Raw genomic sequence first — 25,588 nt, 5'->3', positions numbered from 1 at the left:
AGAGCTTGGCCGGTGGCCCCGGCGCTGGCCCTGCTCAGTTTGCAGCCCGTAGTTTGGCAGATTTACAGAGGGCAGCGCTATTTTTAGCTGTTTGCGAAGTGAAAACTGGGAAGCTTCAGTCTGCCCTTGTAACACCATGGAAACCCAATTAATTGTAGTAGATGTCAACGTAGTCACCTTTGCATCTTCTGAACTGTTGCAAAAACCTTTTTCACTTTGATATGGGCTCATTGTAAAGAACTGTTTGCATCAGCTGAGTTTGTCACTGTGAGCCACCCCGTTCTGCGGGGAGGCCTCTTAGGAACCGTTGCTTGGCTGTAATGTGAGTGGCCCAGAGGGACCTTTGTCTTGATGTTGCCAAGGGTGCTGTTTATTTGTCAGTGGGTGGTACTGAGCACTGGGTAATTGGTAAAGATGAGCATCCCGTTTATTGTCACTATAGCTTTCCTGCTCTGTCAGCTAACGTGTCGTTCCCTATTGGAATAAAAGGTTTGGATAGTACATAGAATCATGGAATCGTTAAGGTTGGAAAAGCCCTCTAAGCTCATCCAGTCCAACTGTCAGCCCAGCCCCACCGTGTCTGCTAAACCATGTCCCCAAGTGCCATGACCACCTGGCTTTTAAATCCCTCCGGGGATGGAGACTCTATCACTGCCCTGGGCAGCCTCTGCCAGGGCTTCACCGCTCTTAAATAAAGACAGTTTTCCTCATGTAATCCTACAGCAACAGCGGCTCTGCTGTTCTTCTGCTGCTGTTGTGGGAGAATCTGCTCAGAAGGGCGAGCTGCCACCCCGTGCCCAGGGCGGTGGCCTGCGTTGACCGGTGGTCGCGAAAATAAGATGGTTGTATCAGAAGGGTGAAGTGCTCATGTGTACTCACACTCGTAGAGGCAGGAAGGACATAATGTGGCATGAAGATCATGTGTCTTATATCCAAATTGAACATCTGGGGTTTTTGAAAGTTAGATGGGACTTGTCAACTGGTGTTTAGCTTCTAAAATTTTCACAGTAGGCTTTACAACAGCCTAGAATGGTGTTACGTTTGTGCCAGCTTTCTAGGAGGGGCTGGTAGATGAAGACACATACAACCCCACGCAGCACCCCAGGCTTGGGGAAGAGTGGCTGCAAAGCTGCCCGGCGGAGGACCTGGGGGTCTTAAAATGAGCCAGCAGTGGCTCAGGGGGACAAGAAGGCCAAGAGCATCCTGGCTTGGATCAGCCGTGGAGTGGCCAGCAGGGACAGAGGAGGGATCATCCTCCTGTACTCAAGAGGCCACACCTCAAATCCTGGGTTCAGTTTTGGGCCCCTCACCCCAAGAAAGACATTTAGAGGCTGGAGCGTGTCCAGAGAAGGGGAATGGAGCTGGGGAAGGGTTTCCATCCCCAGAGGGATTTAAAAGCTGCATGAATATTGTGCTTAGGGACAGGGTTTAGCGGTGGGGTTGGCAGTCTGAGACTAAGGCTTGGACTGGATGATCTTAAAGATCTTCTCCAACCTAAATGACTCTGTGATTCTGTAATTATAGATGAGTAAACAGGAGAAAAATATAAAGTGAAAATCACGGATAAGCTGTTAAACAATGGAATTAATTCAGATGGAGCAGTGTAGATGCCAGACCAGTACAGCTTTTGTAAAGATTGGTCCTGCCAAGGCTTAATTCCTTTGGGAGCTTCCAAAGTGCAGCTCTGCCCAGACTTTGTTAGACACTTGGCTGAATGTTGATATTCTGCTCGGATACGGTTTGTAAGAATACGCTGTGTCTGAAGCAGGAGTGAATTTGGAGCAGGGACCAAAGTGAGGTGCTCGTGTCACTGGTTTCTCTGCTGTGTCGCAGTTGGCTGTCTCTCCAGAAGACGTTTGTCAGCCAGTGGAGTTGCGAGGCCAGATGAAACAGAGTTTTCCCATGTAAGAACCAAACACAACAAGGGGTGGTCCCTGGTGCGGCTGAGGCTCAGCTCCACTGTTTTTTTCCTGAGCATCAGGCTGAGCCGTTTGTTGGGGCGGTGGGACGGGCCTGAGGTGTAGAACATGCCCTCCTCATCACCGTTTTGTCCAGTATTTATGAATAAATGATCCTGGTGAAAACTCAGGAAGCACAAGATCCTGCAGAGTGGAGCTGTATGAGTGTGGTCTGATGACCGTGTGGCTTGGACAGGTGTCCTCTTGGCTCTGTCAGACCCATTTTGGCGCTCGCCAGAGGGAATTGCAACTGGCAGTGTCTGTCGATCCACAGTGTGCACTGAGGCGCTGATTTAGAGAGCAAAACCCTGGGGCACCTGCACTGCTGCATTCATTGACACCATAGAGGCTGTTCTCTGACCCTTTGCGTGTTGGTCTGAAGGAGATCATCTGGTCTGGCTGTGGGCTGCAACCCCACAGAGATCTCTGCTGGTGGGGGACACCTGCACGCCCCCTGCCCAAGCCCTGGGGGACCTCAGTGCAACCACAGAGCTCCAACAGAACTCTGAGCGCTCCCCTAAGCCCATTTCTCAACCAGAGGAGCAAGCAGCTTGAAGCACTCTCAGTCTGTGGTGCCACAGGTGGAAGGGACCAGGACAGTTCCTGCTGCCAGTTCTCCCCACGAGCCATTGGTACTGGTGTTCCCTCCGACAGGGACTGGGTTCTCACTGTGTAGCACTTGGCACAGATGGGATTTTGTCTAGCAACATAAACACTAGCCCACCTCTCATAGAGGTGTTTCTGCTGTGGTTTGTGAACTGCCATATCTGGCTGGTGTTCCTGGTGGAATCTCCAACCTGTTGACTTCTCCCTTGTGAGGTCTCTGACCTGTTGGCCCATCCCTTGTTGGTCCCTGACCAAGGCTCATACACACTGGGGTGAAGGAGGCTAGACCCCTAGCAGGATGTTGACTTCTCCTCATACCAGACATCCATAATTCAGCTGAGCTGTTTTGCTGCTCTTCAGCAGAACTTGGAGTGCCTGTGCCCCACCGGAATTGCTGGGGGCTGTGCCCCTCCTCACCGTTATTCCCCTCTCCTCCCAGGGCTTAGGTCCAGCTGTTGGTGCAGGTGTGTGCCAATGTTCATAGCAAAACCTGCTGCAGACCAACAGCTCTGTCTCCTGATCAGAATTTGAGCTAATCCATTAAAAATTGTGGATTTCAGTCAGTTTGATGGTTCTGGTTCCAGCTGTTGTGACAGGGTGTTGGGAGAAGGTAAACTCCTCACCTATTTGCCGTGCAGGTGTTGTAGCAAATATCACTGTGCTTTACGAGGAAGGAGGCCTATTCTGTTGAGGGTGGGATCAGCAGTGGGAATGCCCAGTTCCTCTCTCACCATCTCCACCTGATTTTGCTTCTTTCTGCAGTGGGATGAGTTTAAAAAAAAAAACAAACAAAGAAAACCCCACCAGCTCCCGTGGAAAGATGGATCTTCTGTTTCAGTTCTCCTGGCTGTGACCGAAGATCTCCACTCTTCCCAGAGGAAATTCCATAACTGTATTTCATTCTTTATCCCACAACCCTCATCTCAGTATGATGAGAGTTTTTACAGGGAAACACCCCACAATGCAATTTTACAAATCCCTGCAGTCAGTCATCATAGAATCATGGAATGGTTTGGGTTGGAAGGGACCTCAAATCCCATCCAGTTCCAACCATGGGCAGGGACACCTCCCACTGTATCAGGGTACTGGCTTACATCAAGTCTGCTCCAAGGTTCAGGTGAGCAGCACAAAGCTTCTGGAGCTCTAAAAACACATGGATATTTGATGTTCTGCAACAAAATGTTGGGGAGCAAGAGCTTGGGGTTTTCTTTGTTTGATTTTTGCCAGGAGTGGGAGCATGGATACAGGGACGGGTTCCACTGTTGCTTGTTATGGCAGCTTGTATTTTCCTTGGGAATAGAAGTTGGATCTGGAATCTCTCTGCTGCTGCATGCGTGGTGGTCGGGTGAGGGGTGATTGTCTCCCAGAAGAAGATGAACGCTGACCCAGTGCATCCAAACGTTAAGCTGTGGTTTTGTTTGCAGTGGGACCTCCCCTCTCGCCTGCCTGAATGCGATGTTACACACCAACTCCCGGGGGGAAGAGGGCATCTTCTACAAGGTGCCAGGCCGCATGGGAGTCTACACGCTGAAGGTGAGTCTCTTGGCTGGGGCATCTTGTTTGAATGACTTGTATCCATGTAAAAACATTCTGGATTACAATAAACTGAAGAGGGAACTGTTCCTCAGTAGCATAAGCATAAACTGTCTCTCCAAACACAAACCTGAAGTCTTTGTCCAACGGAAGGCTCTGATTTTATTCACAGTGGAGCGGTTGGCTAATATTAATTCCACAAATGAAAGAGTAATTAAAGTTGTAATGAAGTATTAGCCCTAAAAGGGTAACTTTATCTCCACTGATATCAAATTGTATCTAGAATGAAAAATTACTGTGTCCACAGTCTGTTAACAGTAGGCAGAGAGCACCTGGCTTAGGGCAATCCTAAACACAAATCCAGGCTGAGTGGAGAATGGATTGGGAACAGCCCTGAGGAGAAGGAGTGGAGGTGCTGGGGGATTAGAAGCTCAACATGAGCTGGCAACGGGTGTTCACAATCCAGAAAGTCAAACTGTGTCCTGGGCTGCATCCAAAGCCGGAGAGCTGGAGAGGGGCTCTTGATCAGGGAGTGCAGAGACAGGACGAGGGTGAACGGTTTTGAGCTGAAAGAGGGGAGATTGAGATGAGATCTTAGAGAGAAACATTTTCCTGTGAGTGTGGGGATACACTGGCCCAGGTTGCCCAGAGAAGTGGTGGCTGCCCCATCCCTGGAGGTGTTCAAGGCCAGGTTGGATGGAGTTGGAGCAACGTGATCCAGTGGGAGGTGTCCCTGCCCATGGCAGGGGAGTTGGAACTGGGTGGGCTTTGAGGTTCCTTCCCACCCAAACCATTCTGTGATCCTGTGATTTCAGGTGAGGTGGGACTCGGCTGAGGGGATGGGGCATAAGCAGAGGAGCGGGATGGGGATGCTGGTGTCTGGTGGGGATGAGCTGGTGCCTCTTGCTGCTGTCCTGCCCTTCTCAGCTTTGTGCCTCTGCAGGGTATCCAGGGTAGGTTTGGGTGCTGGGACAGTGGTGACCTGCTCAGGGACATGGGTCAGTGATGGAGTCCCCATGCCTGGAGGGACTTCAAAGCAGCAGTTAACGACCACAACTAAAGACCTCATCAGCAGGAAAGAGTTTGTTGTCACCAGTTAACACTGGTGTCCGGTGTCAGTTAAAACCTGAATCCAGCAGGCTAATCACTAGAGGGCAGCCTGGGTTTAGGTGTGGACTGGGTGAAACTGCTGCCAGTTGCCTCTAAAATCTTGTGGGTAACTGCACAGGAGCCCAGCCCTGCACCGTGTGCCAGCACAGAGCCTCTCCCGCACAAGACCACCAGCCGAGCCTGTCTTAGCAAGGATCCGTGCTGGCAGGAGAGGGGCTACTGAGGACCTGGCTGGAAAAATAACTAAGCCAGGGCCGTGGGACACTGAGCCATCGAACTGTTCTTCTGTTATGACATTCAAAAATTGAGTGTAATTGTTTAAAGCAAGAGTATATTGGGTTGGTGATGAGGGCTGGAGAGGGCAACTACAGCAAGGGTATAGGAAGGGCGTGCTGCAAAGCGATGCCATAGATGGTGTAGCAGCTGTGCCAGCTGTGCCTTAGGTACGGCTCACAGAGAGAGCATGAGGGTTTGAGACCAGAAGCCGAGCTGTTCTGACATTGCCCTGCAGCATAAAATAACCCATAAGCAGTGCTTGGTAAAAAAACCGCTGCTTTTAAGCAGATTTTGTTAATTGGGAGACTTAATGGTGGAGTGGATAATGACATCTGTTTCTTCCGTTTGCAGAAGGATGTTCCAGATGGGTTGAAGGAGCTCTCTGATGGCTCGGAGGAGAGCAGCGATGCCCAATCTGACTCGCAGAGCTCTGAAAACAGCAGCAGCAGCAGCAGCGATGGGTGCAGTAACAAGGACGGGAGGAAAAGCAGATGGAAAAGGAAAGGTAATATTCCTTTTCAGGAGTGATGATTTTGAGCATGGTCTGTGCATAAGAAGGACCTGGAGGGTTTCATCAGTCACATCTCTTCCCTCATAAAGACAAAGGTGGTCTGAGATCTGCCCTTACTGTTTGTGCTCATGGATTGAGCTGGTGATGCAGGTGCTGTTGCCTGTAGTTACGTGTCTGTGTTTAAGGCCTTGACCCAAGCCACAGCCCAGCACTTCATGCTTTCCACCCAAGAAGAGTGATCATTTTTTTCCAGGTTTTTCTGACACTTCCTTGCTTTCCCACAATTGCACCATGTACTCCTGACCTCTTTTGATGTTTTTGGAGACAGCACTGGCTAGGAATATGCACAGAATCAGGTTAAAGCACAGAATGAGGTGGAAGCCTGCTGGTGACCTGGCGGGTCCCTGGGCTGGAGCCACTGTGCTCTTTTCTCCTTTGAGGAGAACAGAAAGTGCATTTAGATGTTCGACACTGTGAAATATTAAACCATTTCCAACCTCAGCCGATACAGGAAAGAGCCGGGTTTTGCCCCCCTGCTGTGTCTGGACAGTTGCTGGAGCTGGATGTGTCAGCGATGTTTGTAGGGTCTCCAAATTCTGGGCTTTTTACAGAAGAATGTTTTTTGGCAGTGCAGGAGCACCAAGCAGAGGATGTGGTGGATTTCAGTCTGGCTTGAATCCTGCGGTCTTTGCCAGTCTGAGGATGCATCGTGTGCTATCGGTTGCTGCCGTCCCATACTGCCTTACTGCTCCAGGAGCAGCTTTTTATGTTGCTGAGTGTTGTTGTGACACTGTGTGTGATGTGGCTTAGAAATTTTCTTGTAGGTATAAATGTTTTCTTTATTTAAAAAAAAAACAAACCCCCAAACCAGAGCCAATCAATTCAGTTACAAATCAGAAGCTTCATGCAAGAATGAAATTGTCTGGGTTGTATTACACAGAATAACATTCAGAGGTATAAATAAACTACTGGTACTTTGCTTCTTAAAAGGTTTTGATATGGGGCATTGGGGTTTTAAGTGATTTGGTGAGACTGAAGCTGCAGGTATGTTGTGCTGGTGCATTCAGAGGGGAACTGAGCAGCCTTTTGCTTTAGACAGTGTCATAGGGCAGTGACAGTTTGCTGTCCTACGGAAACCTGCGTGTGTGGGTTCTGGCATCACCTCCAGATGTGTCTGAATATTGAGATTGTGTGGTCGACCGAGATATGTGCGTGCACTTTGCATGGATCCTAGCGAGAGGAGCGGCTTGCAGCTAAAAATAGTCTCTGGTTTCAGTTAACCTGAGGGTAACTGGTTTTGCACTGCACACACGCAGAGCTGGGATTTTGGCTTGGAACGTCACCGAGAAAAGGGGCAGTCCTGCCAGATCCAGGCATCCCTCCTGCTGCTGCAGGTGGGAGCCCAGCAGGACGGGGGCAGCAGGCAGGGGAGCTGTGACGGAGGTGGCGGCACCGGCAGGAGCTGCAGCTGGCAGTGCCCCCGAGACTGCCCAGGTTCATAGGATAATGGAATGGTTTGGGTTGGAAGGGACCTCAAAGCCCATCCAGTTCCAACCCCTGCCATGTGCAGGGACACCTCCCACTGGATCAGGTTGCTCCAAGCCCCATCCAGCCTGGCCCTGAACACCTCCAGGGATGGGGCAGCCACCACTGCTCTGGGCAACCTGGGCCAGGGCCTCCCCACCCTCACAGGAAAACATTTCTTCCTAAGATCTCATCTCAATCTCTCCTCTTTCAGCTCAAAACTGTTCCCCCTTGTCCTCTCCCAGCACTCCCTGATCAAGAGCCCCTCGCCAGCTTTCCTGGAGCCCCTTTCCTTACTTGGAGGCTGTTCTAAGGTCTCCCTGCAGATTTCTTTTCTCCAGACTGAAATAGCCCAACTCTCCTAGCCTGTCCCTGTACAGGAAGTGCTCCAGCCCTTGGATCATCTCCATGGCCTCCTCTGGACTCACCTCAACAGATCCAGTCCAGCTGAGGACTCCAGAACTGCACAGAAGGCCTCACCAGTGTGGAGCAGAGGCGCAGAATCCCCTCCCTGGCCCTGCTGGTCCCACTGCTTTGGTTGCAGCCCAGGACACGGTGGGTTTCTGGGCTGTGATCACACAGTTAGCCTGGTTCCAGACCCTGCTGTGCTTGGTGCTATCCCCTGGTCGGCTCCCTCTTACAGCACAATAAGAAAATGAACTCATGCACTGTGGCTGCTCGTTGTCCCTCTGCCCAGGGGCAGATTCACCTGCACAGCGGATCTGCCCCGCTCGGTGCCTGCTGCTGCTGCTGTCAGTCATTCTCTGCAGGAAGGCAGTGACTGCGCCGGGGCTTTCCCCACGGTCTTTTTGCTGTGCTGGCCATTTCTTGAGGTTTTGTTGTGCAGCGTTTATTTCCCTTCTCTCTTGTTCTCCTCTGTCTTGCTCCTCTGTCTGCGGCAGCGAGGATAGGGAGTTCTGTGCTGCTTTGGCTGTCGCTGGGGCCACCTCTGCCACCTGCTCACCACAAGGCTCCCAGCTCCCTGGTTTTCCCAGCAGTCGGTGGCTGGAAGGAGACAGGAGGCACCACTGTAGCCGTTCCCGTGGTGCAAAGGCTGCAGCGAGAGCCTGGGCTTGGTTGGAGTTGTGGGAGCCCATGAGGGCGATGAGGCTGTCCCACCTGTGGGAGAAACAGCTTCGGAAGCTTGCCATTCACAGCCATTCAAACCAGTCAGTGCCAGGACATCGCTGCACAGCAAACTGGACCCTGCTGGTCCCAGGTCTCATTATTTAATTTGCTGGGATAGCTCTCAGTCTTCTGACATTGGATATGCCTGGGTTATTCTCCCAGCTCTGAGTTTTGGTTGAAACGTAACTTTGCACTCAAAGTAAATGACTCAAAATTGTTAACAGAACAAAATAAGGTGCTAGGATGGTAAGTGTTTAAAAAAAGCTTTGCAAGGAATGTTTTTGAATTCTAAGATTTGTGTGGTATTGTTCTCAGGTCACAGGCTGTAACTGTTGTAGACAGAGATTTTCACTGAGTGGAACCCACGCTCCCATTAGTTTAAGTTTCCAAGGTGCAGCCCAGTTGTACTCTGAAAGCCAGTGGCCTTGAGAGACCTGTGCAAAACAGCTGTGCCATGGAGTGCACAGAGAATAAAAGTTTATTTTGGTTTTAGTGTTTAATTACTTTATGCATCTGAAAAGATTCTTTTGGTTTCCTTCAGCAAACCCTGAAGTTTCGTGGTCTCGCTGTGTAAATGAACTAACTTGCATTTGGCCAAGGAGCTGCTGCAAAAAGCGCAGTGAGAGTAGGAAGTGCAGAGGGCTTCAGCTCACTCAGTTCATCGCTGAGCTCTGCAGCCAGTAACATTTAAAAGTGGAACTGGCAGAGTCTTCTCCCTGCGGGACATCCTGACAGGGCTGGTTCTGACCGCGGGGATGAGGCGGCATGGGCAGAGCCTCCGTGCGCTGGTTTCTGCTACGAGAGCAGGGGAGTTTCTACTTCAAAGCGAGTGTTTCTGTAGTTGATACATTTGCTGATCTTTAAAACAACTAGAAAGGCATGACATTCCAATTAGAAAGATTCCTTCAGCGCTGAGCTGTGCAGCATCGGCTCTGGAATGCAGCACTCCTCCGCAGCTGCTTCCTGAGCTGTCTGTGCAGACATGGAACACAGAAACCTCCTTCCCCATTAAATAAAACCCATCTGCTCACTCCAGTTCACTCACGACTATCCCAAACTCCAGCCAGAACTGTCTTGGGGCTTTGCTTGGCCACATTTCTACCTGCGTGATTTTGGAGACGGGGTTGTCTGCAGCCCTGAAACACAAGCCCTCTGTAACACAGCTGATCTTGGTTGGAAGCTGCGCTGGTCCTGAGTGCAGCCACTTTTCCTTTCACGGGGATTGAGGAGGAGAGGTTTTTTTTGTGAGGATGCGGGATTCTAATAAAAATCAGTGAAGTGAACGCAAACTGGGGCAGAGAGCAAAGAGATGAGCTGTGCTGATATTGTTTTGCTGAGAAGCTTTGACTTGAGCTCTCAGAGCCTGCAACTCAGCCTAACGTGACATTAGTTTTGCTCATATACATATAAAACAGGAAGCGCATTCAGATAACATCAACAGCCGCTTCCTTATATGTACAAAAATAAAGTGCTCTGACAGCAGCAAACCTGACACTTTGATTTGAGAGAGGAGAGAGCCTTTGGTGCACTTGCAGACCCACATGGGCTTCACGTGGGGCCGATCGGGAGCACAGGGAAGAAGGGTTGAACTCCAGCCCTGTGCGTCGTTGCCTGCACCCCTCTGTGTGAGCAGAGGGTGGAGGAAGCTGGGAGCAGCACTGATTGCGGAGCTTGGGAAGCAGCAGCGACGATGTTCCCGGAACAGCTTTGTGCCGTTCCCCTCCAAGGTAAGGTGAGGTGGCAGCCGCAGGTAGCTACAGCAGAGTTTTGTTTTGGGGACAGGAGCGGGTGCGTTTCTGGCCAGGGTCCCTCTGTGCTTCTCCGAGGTGGGGCAGGTGCCTTTTCCCTGGCCTTGGAGCAGCTCCTCGGCTGTCATCTTGGGAGTCTGATGGTAAATACCAAGAGTTTTTTGGATATAGTGCTTGTAACAGGACACTGCCAAGAGTCCTTGTGTTCTTTTTTTGTTTAAAAGCATCCTGAAAGTGTAAACGCCTCAAGTCCAGATGCTTTTATCAGCGTTTTGCTATAATATATTTTCATGGAATCCCAGAATCCCAGAATGATTTGGGTTGGAAAGGACCCTAAAGCCCATCCAGTTCCAACCCCCTGCCATGGGCACCTCCCACTAGATCAGGTTGCTCAAATCCCCATCCAACCTGGCCGTGAACACCTCCAGGGATGGGGCAGCCACCACTTCTCTGGGCAACCTGGGCTGGTGCCTCCCCAGCCTCACAGGAAAACATTTCTTCCAGAGATCTCATCTCGGTCTCTCCTCTTTCAGCTTCAAACCATTCCCCTCATCCTATCCCTGTCCTCCCTGATCCCCTCCCCAGCCTTCCTGGGGAGTCCCCTGTAAGCCCTGGGAGGCTGCTCTAAGGTCTCCCCAGAGAGTCAGCTCTGTTTTGTGGGACAACTTGCCTGGGGTTTGTAATGCACTCCTGGAACGTGAGGTGCAGCTGCTCAGCATCGCTGTCTGTGTGCGCCTCATTTGCACACCCCAGGCTGGTTCTGTGCTCAGGGTGACCAATGCAGCCAGTCCCGGTGTCTGGAAATAAAACCTGTATCTCTGTCATGTGTCTGTGATCCGCTGCAAAGCTGTGGTTGACTCAGAGGAGCCCCACCTGGCTGTGCAAGCTGGTGCAAATCAATAAAAGGCATTTGGTTTCAGCCTTTTGTGGCTTCTGACAAGGAAAATTGCTGTCAAAATTGGATTTTCCTGTAATCTCTACTGTATCCCTGGTTTGTTCTTTCCAATTAGGGCTGTCCTGAAGGAGAAGGATCTCATTTTGCTTCTGTAATTGGCACCTTCCATGAGAGCCATCACTGTAACAGGTCTACTCTACCACAACCCAGACTGTGTTTGCTATATTAAACAGACAAAAAAATGGGGGAAAAAGTCAGCTGGTAAGGTGAACTCTTAAGGGACAAAGGGGAAACAGATGGGGCAAGGTTATCAATAACCCTTCTGCGTTAATCAGCCATCAGCTTGGCTTGTGTTTTTATACGAGAGGCACACTGGTGGGACCCTCCTGACTCCCAGGCTGTCACAATTTTGTTCATCCAGGTTAGTGTTCATGTGAAAAGTCACTGTTTTTTATAGAATCACAGAATTGTTAAGGTTGGAAAAGACCTCTAGGGTCATCAGTCCAACCATCAACACAACACCAACCATCAACACAATTAAACCATGTCCTGAAGTGCCTCGGCCACGTGGTTTTTGAACCCCTTCATAGATGGGGACTCCACCACTGCCCTGGGCAGCCTCTGCCAGGGCTTGACAGCCCTTTCCATGAAGGCATTTTTCCCAATATCCAATCTAAACCTCCCTTGGTGTAACTTGAGTCCATTTCCTCTGATCCCATCACTTGTTATTTGGTTGAAGAGACCAGCACCCACCTCGCTCCACCCTTATTTCAGGCAGATGTAAAGAGCGCCGAGGTCTCCCCTCAGCCTCCTCTTCTCCGGTCTAAACTATATTTGGCAAAATGTCATCTACTGACTCTAGATCAGAAGATTTTAGTGAGGTTAGAATGGGATATCGCCATCAGCTCTTCTTAAGTAGGACAGTGAAGGAAAATACCTGAAGCAGTTAAACTTCTGCACTGTGTTCACTGCCCGTGGCCCATGCATAGAAATAAGAATTAAAGTGCTGTTCTATACCTGAAATGTTGTGCATTATCTTTCAGTGTAGAGGACAGCCTTGGTGTCTGGGTGCCCAGCATTACCAGTTCAGGGTGGGAGGGTGTGGCCCGTCGGTCCTGTAAGAGCATCGTGGTGACGGTGGCTCCCGGCTTCCTCCACTTACACCCCTGGTCTGACGGCAGCACTGCCATCAGGAGCGCTTTGCTGCCCGACACCCAGAACAGCTGCCAGAAAAAAGCAGTTTAAAAATAAGAGTTCTGTTTGGGTTATATCATTCTGTTTCTTCCTGCTAAAGATTTGGTGGAAATAACAGCTTTTCTAAATACAGCCAGTTCCTGCTCGTGCTCGTGACTCATGGGGAAGCTGTTTCTTGTGTCTCACATTGTGCAATTTAATGAGGAATGTGCAGACACGAAGGCAAAAATGTTCTTTTTTTCTTTATTTAGGTTAGTGTATCTTTGGTTTGGCCCAGTATTTCATGGCCCCAGATTTGGAGGGATATGTAGTTTTACGTTCTGGCTGTCTAGCCGCCCAGATCTTACTCTCTCCCAGCCAAGGAGTTGTGTTTCCATCAGACGTCACTGTAAGCACCGCGTTTTAGAAGTTGCGTAAGGAACAGTTGTTAGCCTGTGGTCACAGGCACCTACGTGTGGTTCTGCCTTCAGTAGGCATTACAGCCATGTGAAAAAATGGATGATAACAGAATCATAGGATCACAGAATGATTTGGGTGGGAAGGGACCTCAAAGCCCATCCAGTTCCATCCCCTGCCATGGGCAGGGACACCTCCCACTGCATCAGGTTGCTCCAAGCCCCATCCAACCTGGCCTTGAACACCTTCAGGGGTGGGGCAGCCACCACTTCTCTGGGTAACTGGCCAGCGCCTCTCCACCCTCACAGGGGAACATTTCTTCCTAAGATCTCATCTCAGTCTCCCTTCTTCAGCTGAAAACTGTTTCTCTCATTCAACCCCTGCCCTCTCTGATCAAGAGCCCCTCCCCAGCTTTCCTGGAGCCCCTTTCAGTACTGGAGGCTGCTCTAAGGTCTCCCTGGAACCTTCTCCAGACTGAATGACCCCAACTCTTGCATATAAAAACTATCCACGTAGCAAGATTTTTACCTTGTGGGATGATGCCTCCTCCTCCCTCTCTATTTCAAGGCCACCATGGGCTGTTGGTGTCCAGGGCAGCACTCGCTCTGTGATCTGTCTTCCCACCAGCCTCACACAGAAGTCCTCTGGCCATTTTTGGCATCAGGTGGGTGGCTGTGAAGAAGACAGCTCTGCTGCTGTGCCTGGGTCACTCTCCTTCATTAGTGCCATTATTCTCAGCCTGCGTTTCCATCTTGTGGTCGTACCATCAGTGGTGCAGGCTTTGTTTATCAGGTTGGGATGGGCTTTCTCCACTGCCTTTGCGGTGCCCTGCAGGGAGAGGCCTGATGTGCACATGTGCTACCACCTCAAACCCCTGTCCATGAATGTTCTGTGGCTGTAAGTGTTGCCGGATAGACCAAGAGATACAGTCCTTGGGCTTACACAGCTGAGCTCGACCTGAATTACTTCACTTCTGCATCTCAACATCCAAGAGGAGAGAAGTTGAGGTGAACTGCTGAGCTCTTTGAGCTGTAGAGGTATTATTTTTAGGGAAGAGTTCTTGATGTGGAAGCTTGTATTTTAGCTAAAGTAAAAAGCAAACATATGTGACAGAGAGAGAGTTGGGGTTGTTCAGTCTGGAGAAGAGAAGGCTCTGGGGAGACCTTAGAGCAACTTCCAGTACTGGAAGGGGCTCCAGGGAAGCTAGGGAGGGGCTCTTGATCAGGGAGGGCAGGGATAGGACAAGAGGGCATGGTTTGAAGCTGCAAGAGGGCAGATTGAGATGAGATCTTAGGCGGAAATGTTTTGCTATGAGGGTGATGAGGCCCTGGCCCAGGTTGCCCAGAGAAGTGGTCAATGCCCCATCTCTGGAAATGCTCAAGGTCAGGTTGGATGGTGCTCTGAGAATCTTGATCTGGTTGAAGATCATGAAATCATAGAGTCATAGAATGGTTTGGATTGGAAGGGACCTTTACAGGTCATCCAGTCCAACCCGCCTGCAGGAGCAGGGACATCCATCTGGTTACTCAGAGCAACCTGATCTGGTTGAAGATGCCCCTGCTCCTGCAGGAGGGTTGGACTGGATGACCTGTGAAAGTCCATTCCAACCCCAACCATTCTATGATTCAAAACGTTTGCACTAATGTATTGACAGCAGACGGCGCCGCTACTGAGGTCGGTTGTCAAATGGCTGCCAGCAGGGGAACAAACGGTTGCCTCCATGGACTCCCTGGGGTACTCTAGTGTGTATCCTCACAAACGTGGGTTTATTGGTTGCCCTTGGAGTCTTGGCTTTTTCTAAAGGTACCCATCTGCCGCGCTCTTTAGTTCTTAATTAAAGTCCCAAACAACAGAACCACTCAGTGATGTCGGCTAATTCGATGTCAGCTGAGGTCATTAGCACTTATAGCTGTAGTTTTTTTAATGATTTTATGTCAAATAACTTCTTTCTCATCTTTCTTCCAGTACAACAGCTGGAAAAATGTCTGGGTCAATAAGATATCTCTAAATTCAGGACACTCTGATGATCATGACTTGAGTCCTTGAACACCCCAGGAGCTGTTCCTTTGCCTTTGTCATTGCTGAGTGTCCTCCAGAAAACCTGGAAATGCTTAAGCTTGGGGAATGGCAAGGGTACAAATCACCCAGCGTTTCTTGTTAGTGTATCTTTTTAACTTTATGTGTTTTGATTCTGAGCACGCTGGGGACTTCTCATTCCTCTGGCACCCGTACTGCCTGCAGCAGCGGTGCTGCCAGCTGTGCTGCACGCTGCCGGTAATAAACATTGTTGTGTGCCCTGGGCTGAAACCAGAACTGCTCCGTGTCGTTTAGGTGAGCCTGGGGTTTGTTAACGGGAGATCCCTGTAGGTGACAGGGCTTTCTGGCAGAGATGTTGTCTGAAATGTTTATGGTCACAGAATCACAGAGTTGTTAAGGTTGGAGAAGACCTCGAAGATCATCGAGTCCAACCATAAATCTCACCCTGCCTACCCCACCACTGAAACCTGTCCCTAAGCACCATATCCACGTGGCTTTTAAATCCCTCCAGGGATGGGGACTCCACCACTGCCCTGGGCAGCCTCTGACAGTGCCTGAGAACCCTTTCTGTGACAGAATATTTCCTGCTATCCAATCTAAACTTCCTCTAGTGCAACTTGAGGGCTTTTTCTCTTGGCCCGTGACTTGTACCTTGGGAGCAGAGTCTGACCCTGATGTTGCTCCATCCTTCTTTCTGGGAGCTGCAGAGAGTGATGAGGCCTCCCCTCAACCTTCCCCAGGGTGAGCAACCCCAACTTTCTCAGCCTGTGCTCATAAAGAAGGTGCTCCAGCCGTCACATCATCTTCGTGGCTCCTCTGGACTCACTCAAACAAATCCGTGTCCCTTCCTATGCTGAGGACTCCAGGACTGGATGCAGGGCTCCAGGTGAGGTCTCACCAGAGCGGAGCAGAGGGGCAGAATCCCCTCCCTGGCCCTGCTGGTCCCCCTGCTTTGGAGCCCAGGACACAGTTGGTTTCTGGGCTGTGAGCACTCATTGCCAGCTCATGTTGAGCTTCTCCCCCAGCATCCCAAGTCCTTCTCCTCAGGGCTGCTCCCAATCCATTTTCCAGCAAGCCTGGATTTGTGTTTGGGATTGCCCCCACTCATGTGGGGCAACCACCTTGCCCTTGGTGGTTGTCCTTTCCTAAAGTAGAGGAATTACCCTATGTAGCCAAGAAAGCAGATATTTGAATTAATTTATTCTTCAAAAACTTTAAATTTGGAGAGCGAGAGAGTGGGGAGTTGAGATGGGATCCAGAGCATGGAGAGGTAGGAGTGGTCAGACTTGTTGAGTCCTTCTGTTTGTCCTCAGTGAGCTGCCAGTGTGGGGCACACACCGGTCCCTCTGTACAGAGCTCACATCTGAGCTTTGTTCTCTTTATAAAACTGTGATCAATGACAGGGTCATGGAACCCACAGAGCAGGGCACATTCAGGCTTTAGCCAGGAGGGGAAGTTGACATTTGACCATGTTTTTGCGCATTATTTCTTCCTTCAATTCAGCGAGGAACAGTCATGGGGGAGAACACTTGACATGGTCACCTGACTTGTACATTTGATGTTGTTCTGGTATAAATTCAGGGTCGAGTTCCCAATCTCCCCCTCTGGTAACTCTGTACCTGTAGGAAAGAACGGTGTTGGGTTAACAGGAAACACTGATGTGCTTCTCAAAGCGTGTTTTAATGGCTTTCACGGAGAGATTTTTATGGGATACATCTGGATCCCATTAGCTATATAAAATTGGGATATTTTAAGCATATGACTGCACAGATTTGAAGGGGAGCTATTGTATTTTTAGTTCAACCTGACTGTACTTGCTTTCCACATGAGTAAAGTGCAGCCTTTTCTTCCCAAACGCGTGGATTTGTGGCAGATAGTGCCACAGAAATGCAGGCAGCCCCTTGAGCAGGGGTTCTGCATCCACTAGTTTCATTTCTTTTGCTACGATGCACTCGTAAGCCCAAACAAAATCAGAGACAAAACCCCCGTAGAGCTCCTGCTTCTGAGCTTCAACCGGGACATAGAGGTGAGTACCTTCAGTGTGACTTCGCACCCAGCTCTGCTGCAGGAGTGCTGAGAGCAGGGCTGTGGCAGCGCCGGCTGGTGGGACCCGTCTTGTGCCAAGATCACGCGGCGTTTTGATCTTTGTAAAGGCAAAGGGGAAATACTTGGTGCCTGAGGGGTGCATGGGAGAGTGGGGTTGCAGATTTCTGCATCGATTTCTGCAGTGTTTGCAGCCAGGGCGGTTTGGTAGGGGATGCTCCCAAAGCAGATATCCTGCAAAAGGCTTTTTATCCTTGGTAGATATTTTATCCAATGCTCTGAGTGTAAATACAGCAGAAGGATTTCATTGCTCCAAAATAGTTTGACTCCGCTCACCCAAAGATGAGAGTTTCTTTAATAAAAGAATATAAAAAAAGGTATATTTGAAACTCCAGTTACCTCTGATCTTTACAAGATAAAGGGCGCAAGATGCAGTAAAGCCCCGCAGCCCCAGGAGCTGCCGTGCGAGTGATTCAACAGGCTGCGTCCTTTGCTTCAATCACCGAGCCTGCTGCAGTGTCCAAACCCAGGCTCCGCGCGCTGGTTTTACATCAGCAGCGTTTGGGTGGGTTGTGTTTGATTGCCTCGGCCATAGTTCACACAAAACACTACTTGTCAGATGAATCTGAGTTTCACGAATGCTTCTATCTTCTTTTCTTCTGATTTGAAAGTATTTTCACTCTCAGATTCTCCCAGCAGTTGCTGCTGTGTTTCTCCTTTACTTCTGCACCTTTAATGGCTTTAGTTTGTGAACAGTTCGTATGTCAGTCAAGATACTCGTATGCTGGTACTCGGGGAAGCAAACCACCAGGTTGACTTGGAGGGAAATCCCCTTAAGAGTGATTTTGGAGCTGTTGAAACAAACCTGTTGTGGAAATGCAAGGTTGTTCTTTTAGCTTGCTTTCTGCAGCAGTGCCCACCTCCCTTCTCAAACAAGCCTGAGTGGCACCATGGTTATTTCTGCTACATAGAATCATGGAATGATTTCAGCTCCCCCTGTTTCAGCTCCCCTCTTTCAGCTGCAAACTGTTACCCCTCGTTCCGTTCTGTGTGCTGCAGTCATGGTCTGTCCTTTGAGAATGGTCTGTTGGAGCGAGCCTGGAGGAGGCCACAAAGATGATCCGAGGTCTGGAGCACCTCCCATGCGAGGACAGGCTGAGAGTTGGGGTTGATCAGCCTGGAGAAGAGAAGGCTGCAGGGAGAACTTAGAGCAGCCTCCAGTCCTGAAAGGGGCTTCAGGAAAGCGGTGGAGGGGCTCTTGATCAGGGAATGCAAGGATGGGATGAGGGGGAATGGTTTGAAGCTGCAAGAGGGGAGATTGAGATGAGATCTTAGGAAGAAATGTTTAGCTGTGAGGGTGGGGAGGCTCTGGCCCAGGTTACCCAGAGAAGCGGTGGCTGCCCCATCCCTGGAGGTGTTCAAGGCCAGGTTGGCTGGGGCTTTGAGCAACCTGATGCAGTGGGAGGTGTCCCTGCCCATGGCAGGGGTTGGAACTGGATGGGCTTTAAGGTTTCTTCCAGACCAAACCATTCTGTCATTCTGTGATTCTTCAAAGGATGTAACCTTGCTGAAAGCTTTGGGGTCCAAGGGCCCAGGAGTGACTTCTCACTGGTTTATCCTCCCCACGGCTGAGTTCAAGCAGCTGTGACCTTGTTGCCTTTCTCAAGTTCTCTTCTTTGTTCTGGGGAACCCGTTGTGGTTACAGCTCTTAATCTAACCCAGCAGCCCTTGTGGCTCGGAGGGCTTTTGCATAGTCAGAGGATGCACAAAATATCAGAATGTGGCTTCATTGTGTCAGCTCCAGGGATGTGTTGTCCACCCGGGTGGGGTTCCGCCTGTGCTGCCATTCCTAGTATGACAATATCAGTTTTCTTTATTCAAAGACAACAGAACAAATAATACAAGAGTAGAAGATGAGGCTAGAGAAGAGTAGCTGGTGTTTGGCTTAAAGTTTCCGTTTCACGTGGAACCGGTAGTTTCAGCAGCAATGGGCTTCAGAGAGGATGTGGTTCGTGTTCTTGCTATTCAAATGTCTCAAACCTGTCACTCAATCTGTTTCTCTGCCTGGGTTCTAAATGTGAAACCGGGCATAGATTTGCTTTGTGTTGAACAACTGCAAGCAAGGATCAGGTTTGGAAGGACAAGGCTCAGCAGTTGTCCAGCCGAGGATTGTGTTGGCAGTGGTGGTGGGCTGGGAGTGTCCCTGGTTATGGGTAAAGGCGAGACTGATGGTTTTGCTGTGCTCAGGCTTTCTGGACAATGACAGTGGCCTGGTGGCTGCAAGCATGGTGCTTTCCCCACAGAAACAGGTGCCCAGACATGAAGCGACATCATTTTGTAGAGTCATGGAATAGTTTGTGCTGGAAGGGACCTCAAAGCCCATCCATATCCATTCACCTTGCCATGGGCAGGGACATTTCCCACTGGACCAGTTTATTAAGCTTATCTCTTCTCTCCCTTCTGGTGCAGAAGGATGACCGCCGAGCCTTGTGTGTTCTGGAGCCAATTCCTTCATAATTTAAGTAGCTTACGTATGGAACTGTTTATTATCCTTCATGGTAGGGGTCACACCAGCCCTAGGCATGCTGCTACCTGGCTGTTAGGATGGGTACACGTGATGGGTTGCCCTTGGATGTGCCCAGTGTGGTCTGTGTTTCCAGGGTGATAGAGGGAGAAGCGTGGTTATGAGAGACTGGGACCAAATGGTTTCCCAGCTGGCCGCATACCCATCACCCACTGCTACCAGAGCAGAGCAGTTCCAGTATCCTGTGCCAAATGGGATATTCAAGAATCATAGAATAGTTTGGGTTGGAAAAGAACTCAAAGCCTATCCAGTTCCAGCCCCCTGCCAGTGGATCAGGTTGCTCAAAGCCTCAGCCAACCTGGCCTTGAACTCCACCAGGGATGGGGCAGCCACAACTTCTCTGGGCAACCTGGGCCAGGGCCTCACCACCCTCACAGCAAAACATTTCTGCCTAAGATCTCATCTCAATCTCCCCTCTTTCAGCTATAAACCATTACCCTCATCCTATCCTTGCACTCCCTGATCAAGAGCCCCTCCCCAGCTTTCCTGGAGCCCCTTTCAGTACTGGGAGACAGCTCTAAGGTCTCCCCAGTCTTCTCTTCTCCAGGCTGAACAACTCTAACTCTCTCAGCCTGGCCTCATACAGGAGGTGCTCCTGCCCTTGGATCATCTTTGTGGCCTCCTCTGGACTCATTCCAACATCTCCTTGTCCTTCCTGTGCTAAGGACTCCAGACATGGACGCAAGGGTCCCGGTGGGATCTCACCAGAGCAGAGCAGAGGGGCAGGATGCCTCCCCTGGCCCTGCCGGTCCCCCTGCTTTGGATGCAGCCCAGGATGCATTTGGCTTTCTGGGCTGCAGGTGCCTAGTGCTGGCTCATATCCAGCCTTTTGTTCATCAGTACTCCAAGCGACGTGGCTAACTGCTATTTCATTGCCATCTCTGGCTTGTTGATTGCAAGGAGACATTGAAAAGACTCAGTCACCTGGCACTGGAAGCCTTGTTTTAGGGCTCTGCATAGTTAGGACTGGATTCCTCGAAGGGCACAGGCTCATCCACTAGGAATATGTGTTCATTTACTGGGATATCCTGTGTATTCAAATACTTCATTTTAGAAAGGAGCAGTGATGTTCCACTTCATTTGTGTATCATTTATCTTCCCATTCTTGCCAGGGATGCAGATTTAATCTGATCAGAACCTGCTGTCAAAGAGGTCGGACCACAGGGCATTCCAGACAAAGGCAGCAGTTGCCTGTATTCTGATTTGTGTTTGAATCCGCTAAACCTACGAGAACCTGAAGCTTTTTCTCCAGCTGCAGTGTTATTTGATAGGGGCTGTTGATGAGTTCAATGAAAAAAAGAGATGGAGAAGTGATGAAATGTCTCAAGTTGGTTGGAGGAATTGGTGTTGGCTTTTGGAGGAAAACAGCTGCCTTGGTGATGGGGACGGGAAAGAAATGATCCTTTGTGCAAGAAGTAATGGTGCAGTTTTCAGGATCCTCCAGAGATGCTCTGAGGGCTGGCTGATTCACTGCGGGTGAATGTATCCAGGTCGGGTGATGTATATATATGTGTTTTTTCCCCGCAGTGTCATCCAGACTGTCGCAGACGTCCTCCCCGCAGGCAGCCTGCCCCTCGCCCTCCATCCAGACGGGCAAAGTCATCTCCTCCTCGCAGAAGCACAGCAAGAAGGCGCTCAAACAGGTAAGCAGCCTGAGCTGGAGCCCATGTGAGGGATCGCTGCGGTCACTTTGTCCCACTGGGAAATCTCTTCTCTCAGTGAATCCTGGACTTCTGGTGTCTGAGAGTGAGAAGGGTTTGCTGAAACATCCTTGTCTTGAAGGCAATTCAAGTATTGTGCCATTTATATTCCCTAAACAAACATCTGAAACCTTTTATTGTTGTTTTAAGGAATGGATTAAGATGGTGTTTCTTTTCACTCAGCCTTTTAATAAGCATGCCTGGCTTTTCTGGTTATCGTGGAGTACAGGGGTAAGATGAGGGAGGGATGGTTTTAAACTAGGGGAGGGGAGATTTAGACTGGATATAAGGAAGAAATTTTTTACTATGAGGTGGGGAGGCCCTGGCCCAGGTTACCCAGAGGCGTTGTGGCTGCCCCATCCCTGGAGGTGTTCAAGGCCAGGCTGGATGGGGCTTGGAGCAACCTGATGCAGTGGGAGGTGTCCCTGCCCATGGGAGGGGCTGGAACTGGATGGGCTTTGAGGTCCCTTCACACTCAAACCATTCCATGATTGTATGGTTCTAATGGAAGGCCTGTTTGGGAAAAGCATCCAATCCACAGACTTCTACCCCTGACCAGTGGCGCGCTTTCCTTCCCAGGATTTCTATGGGTGCGGTGTGTCTGCATGTATGGAGAGAAGAAGGGGAAGGGGAGCACAGTGACTTGGCGTTGTGCTCTCAGGGTGTTGTGAGGGAAAGAGGAGGCCAGATGATTTTCCATACTGGGGGAATGACATTTTCCATGTTGGGTAGATAGTTTCGGTTGTGTACAGGCAGGATGGAAGGGGTAAACGCGTGTACTTCACATGGTTTGTGTCTCTAAATGAAAAATGCAAGATGAATCAGTCCCTGAATGGCTGTTTTGCAGGTGTTCCCCTAGCTGCATTGTTTAGTTTTCCGTTACCCTCACAAAGGAAATGCTTTACCGGAATCGGATTTGCTCCTTAGTAAAGGCAAATCTGTCAGGAGTTATGAATCTGAGGAGGTGCTTGTCCTGGGATTACAGAAGCTTGTTCCAGATGCATGGAATCATGATGTCTTCCAGATAGGATTTACCTTTTCCGGCCCAGCCTGTTTTCCTGGCTTTTTCCATCTGAGCAGCAGCACTCAGGGTGCATGCAGTGAACAGGGATGCCTGTGGCCTCGGGAACAGGACCTGCGGTGAGAGAAGGGTCTGATTAGGGCATATGATTGGAGAGAACATGCTGCGGGAAGATAAGGCAACTGGATGAACTGGAGCATTGTTTATAGTGAGAGAGCGCTGAGGTGATGTCAAAATCAGATGCCTGCTTTAAGGAATGTTCTCTCTCCTTTCCTTTCCCCCTTGGCTGGTTCTTCACAGGAGCATCAGGTACTGTGGTGCTGCTGGTAGCCACCGTACAGAGGGGCAAAGGTAGGAAACCTGCCCACAAGTAGAAACGTATTTAAGTAGACAGGATCACTGTCCTTGTGTGGACTGAATGTGTTTCAGAAGCTGTTTTGAACTCTTGACCTGGTAACGATCAGAATCCAACCACTGATTGCTGTGAAACAAGTGGTTTGCACTGTGTACAAGTAATTCCCAAGAGCGTTTTGAGTTTCTTTTTGGTCATATTCCTCTACCCCTTCCGCAGGCTCTGAAGCAGCAGCAGCACAAGCAGCAGCAGCAGCAATGCAGAGCAGGGATGCCCATGTCATCGAACCAGCATGTCCTCCTGAAGGCCGTCAAGGCAGCCGGCGAGACCACGCCTGCCAAGTCTGGTACGTAGTGGTGCCCTCCTGCAGGGTCTGTCCTCGTCAGGTTCTGTTCTCCGTGCGTCTCCCAGCTCACCTTTTATTGTTCTTAGGAGGAGAGAGAGGAAAGCATTCTTCTCATATGGTATTTGTCTTGTTTCATCTGACTTCTATTTTATCATAAAATCAGAGAATGGTTTGGGTGGGAGGGGACCTCAAAGCCCCTTCAGTTCCAGCCCCTGCCATGAGCAGGGACATCTCCCACTGGATCAGGTTGCTCAAAGCCTCATCCAACGTGGCCTTGAACACCTCCAGGCATGGGGCAGCCACCACTTCTCTGGGTAACCTGAGCCAGGGTCTCAACACCATCACAAGGAAACATTTCTTCCCAAGATCTCATCTCCCCTCTTGCAGCTTCAAACTTTTCCCCGTTGTCCTGTCCCTGCCCTCCCTGATCAAAAGCCCCTCCCCAGCTTTCCTGGAGCCCCTTTCATTATAGGAAGGCTGCTCTAAGGCCTATTTTAACAGGGTCAGTGCTGAGTTGGATATAGATGGAAAATAAGATGGGACTAAGTGGGTGTTAGGCTTGGAGCAGAGGTGAAACAGCTGTCTGTCCCTGTGCTGTCTGGCAGTTGGACAGTTGGATAGTGGCAGAGGGGTCCTCTGTTGTCAGCCTGGTGGGAATTCAGTGCTACAAGAAGAAAGATAACAAGTATCCTGCAAGTGCTTCTCCCAGTGCTGCTGGGATTTCAGTACACACGTTAAAGACTCTATTTCAGTCCAAACAGATGTCTGGTGTAATATTCCCTTGTACATCCCTGTGTTGAAATGCTTCACTTCCTCCTGCAGCTTGGGAAGGAAAGCAGTCAGATGGACGGTCGAACAGCCCTCAGAACTCCACCTCCAGTTCTTCTCCCTCTGTTAAGCTTGATAACTCCTTGCCAGGGCTGGGGAAGAAACCGTTCCAGAGATCTGACCGGCTCCATGCAAGTAAGACATTGATTTTTCTGGTTTTTCTGATGACAGAACAAAAGCCTAAATAGCAAAAGTGCCCTCTGGATACCTGGAAGGTGCTGCTGCTTGCGTTAGGGTAAATCGTTCAAACCCTACATGTGCAAATATTCCTGTTCTTGGTCCTTACCCTCAGAGGTTTCTTCCTGTGAGCTGTCAGTTTGCTGTTTGGGAAGCAGAAAGGGACTCACAATATTCAGCAGGTTTTTAATGGACTTTTGACACTGTGATAAAATTAAAAAGGAAAAAGCAATTCCTTCCCAGATCTCTGCACTTCACACCCCACTGTTCCTTCTCCTTCATGGAAGTGAGCTCTCTCTCAGCCCTCCTGCCCTTTCCTGGTTCCTTTCCTTGTACCAGTGGAGGGATTGAGCACTGCAGGCTTGGGGTAAAGCCGAGCTCTCTGTCTGTGCCGCTCGTCCTGGATTTCCTCTGTCACTGGTGAGAACAGGCGCTTCCCGGGGCAGTTTTGTCCCCTGTGATTAGGAAATTCTGCGACTTCAGTAGCTGCTAAACCTTCAGAGCTGTTTTCTGAGTGATTTCTAATGAACTAAGCCTCCGTGGCATTGATTTTGTTAGTGACCGTTACCTGCTGTCATCCCTGACGTCAGGAGAGGCGGGATCTGTCTCAGTATTACCCAGTTTGCTAGCAATGCATTTTAATCGAAGCTCCAAGTCACTGGTGTTTTGCCAGCAACGGGCGGTGGGTGGATCCAAAGGAAACAGAACGCATGGCACAAACGCATCCTTCATTATTCCCTGGGTTCACAGCACAGACACGAAGCTGGTGGTAGCATAAGGGTTAGTACTGGGCATGCTGGTGTTCAAACACTGAAAGAGAAGAGTTTCTTTCTCGGTTTCCCAGATGCTGTTGTTTTTGAGACGGTGCGATGAGCTGATGACTTTATCTGAGATGGTTTCGCTGAGAACAGAGTAGGGAAGCCCAAGAAGGAATCCTAAGGAACAAACTGACCTTAACTGGAGGCTTAAAATAGAAAATGGAAGTGGGTAAAAGCAGTTCTTGAAACCTTCCTGGTAAAGATTCCTTCCCTGTCCCCAGGCAGCCAGGATCCCTTCAAAAGCCGGGTGAACTACTCAGCCTGCAGTATATTAGGGATGGAATTCTTATGTGCTGGGAGGGCCCTCCCATGTTTTGTTTTTAGCCGCACGTGCAAAGGTAAAACGTGTGTTCCAAGCACCTGATGTGGATCACTGAGGTGGCATTTTGAAAATCTGAGGTAGAGTGAACTCCAAAGGAGGTTTAATCCTCCTGCAGGTCCCGTGTTCCTGATGGCTTTGTGGTTCATTGCAGGGCAGCTGAAGAGAACCAAGTGTGCCGAGATCGATGTAGAAACTCCCGACTCCATCCTGGTGAACACAAACCTGCGGGCGCTGATCAACAAGCACACGTTCTCCGTTCTGCCGACAGAGTGCCAGCAGCGCCTGCTGCTGCTGCTCCCCGAGGTCGACAGGCAGGTGTGTCCCTGTTCCCTTTGTCATTTCTGTCACATAGAGAAGCTGGGCTCTCAGTTGTCAGTACACCTACAGGAGTGATTCCAACGAGATAGCCAAATCCCAGGTTTCTGTCTAATGGGATGGGCTTTTTCTTCTGTGCACAGTGTAAAACACGTGGAGAATTCTT

The 25,588-nt window shown here is 49.9% G+C and overlaps 1 protein-coding gene across 2 annotated transcripts in view; it reads left to right on the top strand.

The window, feature by feature from the left end:
• Positions 1-25,588, top strand: part of ASXL2 (ASXL transcriptional regulator 2) — a 64,753-nt gene that overhangs the window by 29,763 nt on the left and 9,402 nt on the right. Inside the window, exons 3-8 of one of the 2 annotated variants that reach the window (XM_069850610.1) lie at positions 3,989-4,097; positions 5,835-5,988; positions 21,071-21,186; positions 22,836-22,962; positions 23,785-23,925; positions 25,259-25,422. In XM_069850610.1, the coding sequence (XP_069706711.1) occupies positions 3,989-4,097; positions 5,835-5,988; positions 21,071-21,186; positions 22,836-22,962; positions 23,785-23,925; positions 25,259-25,422 (811 nt within the window). Of the gene's footprint in view, positions 1-3,988; positions 4,098-5,834; positions 5,989-10,321; positions 10,374-21,070; positions 21,187-22,835; positions 22,963-23,784; positions 23,926-25,258; positions 25,423-25,588 lie in introns of those variants that run through there. The other variant, XM_069850611.1, reaches the window with a different exon arrangement.

Source organism: Phaenicophaeus curvirostris, chromosome 2 (genome assembly GCF_032191515.1).
Source record: "Phaenicophaeus curvirostris isolate KB17595 chromosome 2, BPBGC_Pcur_1.0, whole genome shotgun sequence".
Lineage (NCBI taxonomy): Eukaryota > Metazoa > Chordata > Aves > Cuculiformes > Cuculidae > Phaenicophaeus > Phaenicophaeus curvirostris.
Note: the sequence above shows the minus strand (reverse complement) of the source record. Positions and strands in the feature narration are given on the sequence as shown.